The following is a 353-nucleotide window of genomic DNA, read 5'->3' as shown; positions in this document are numbered from 1 at the left end:
TGCCCGGGGTCAGTGGGCGGGGGGGCATTTGGGGCACAGTCCCTGGGGCAGGGGGGGGGGGGGTTGGAGCAGCCCCCCCCAGCCTCTGCTTTGACCCTTGACCCCCCCCACTCTCGCCTACAGGCCCCGGGGCCCCGTACAGCCCCGAGGGGGCGCCCCTGGGGGGCTACGGCCTGGAGGGGCAGCAGCACCTGGGCGTCCGCCCCCCTGGTGAGTGGGGCAGGAGGGTGGGGGGGGTCCAGGGGGGCATCTGCCCCCCCGGCCCGACCATGGCCCTCCAAAGCAAGAGAGAAAAGGAAGCCCCCAAAATTGTGGGTTTTCCCCCCTGAAATTGTGTTTTGTCCCACTCAGCA

The 353-nt window shown here is 70.8% G+C and overlaps 1 protein-coding gene across 1 annotated transcript in view; it reads left to right on the top strand.

Moving 5' to 3' along the window:
* LOC112551552 (homeobox protein meis3-like) overlaps window positions 1–353 on the top strand; it is a 20,403-nt gene that overhangs the window by 18,666 nt on the left and 1,384 nt on the right. The window contains exon 6 of the mRNA XM_025213078.1: window positions 124–210. Coding sequence (XP_025068863.1) covers window positions 124–210 — 87 coding nt within the window. The remainder of the gene's footprint in view (window positions 1–123; window positions 211–353) is intronic.

The sequence above is a fragment of the Alligator sinensis genome, unplaced genomic scaffold (genome assembly GCF_000455745.1).
Source record: "Alligator sinensis unplaced genomic scaffold, ASM45574v1 scaffold1667_1, whole genome shotgun sequence".
Taxonomy (NCBI): Eukaryota; Metazoa; Chordata; order Crocodylia; family Alligatoridae; genus Alligator; species Alligator sinensis.
This window is presented reverse-complemented; position numbering and strand designations above follow the sequence as displayed.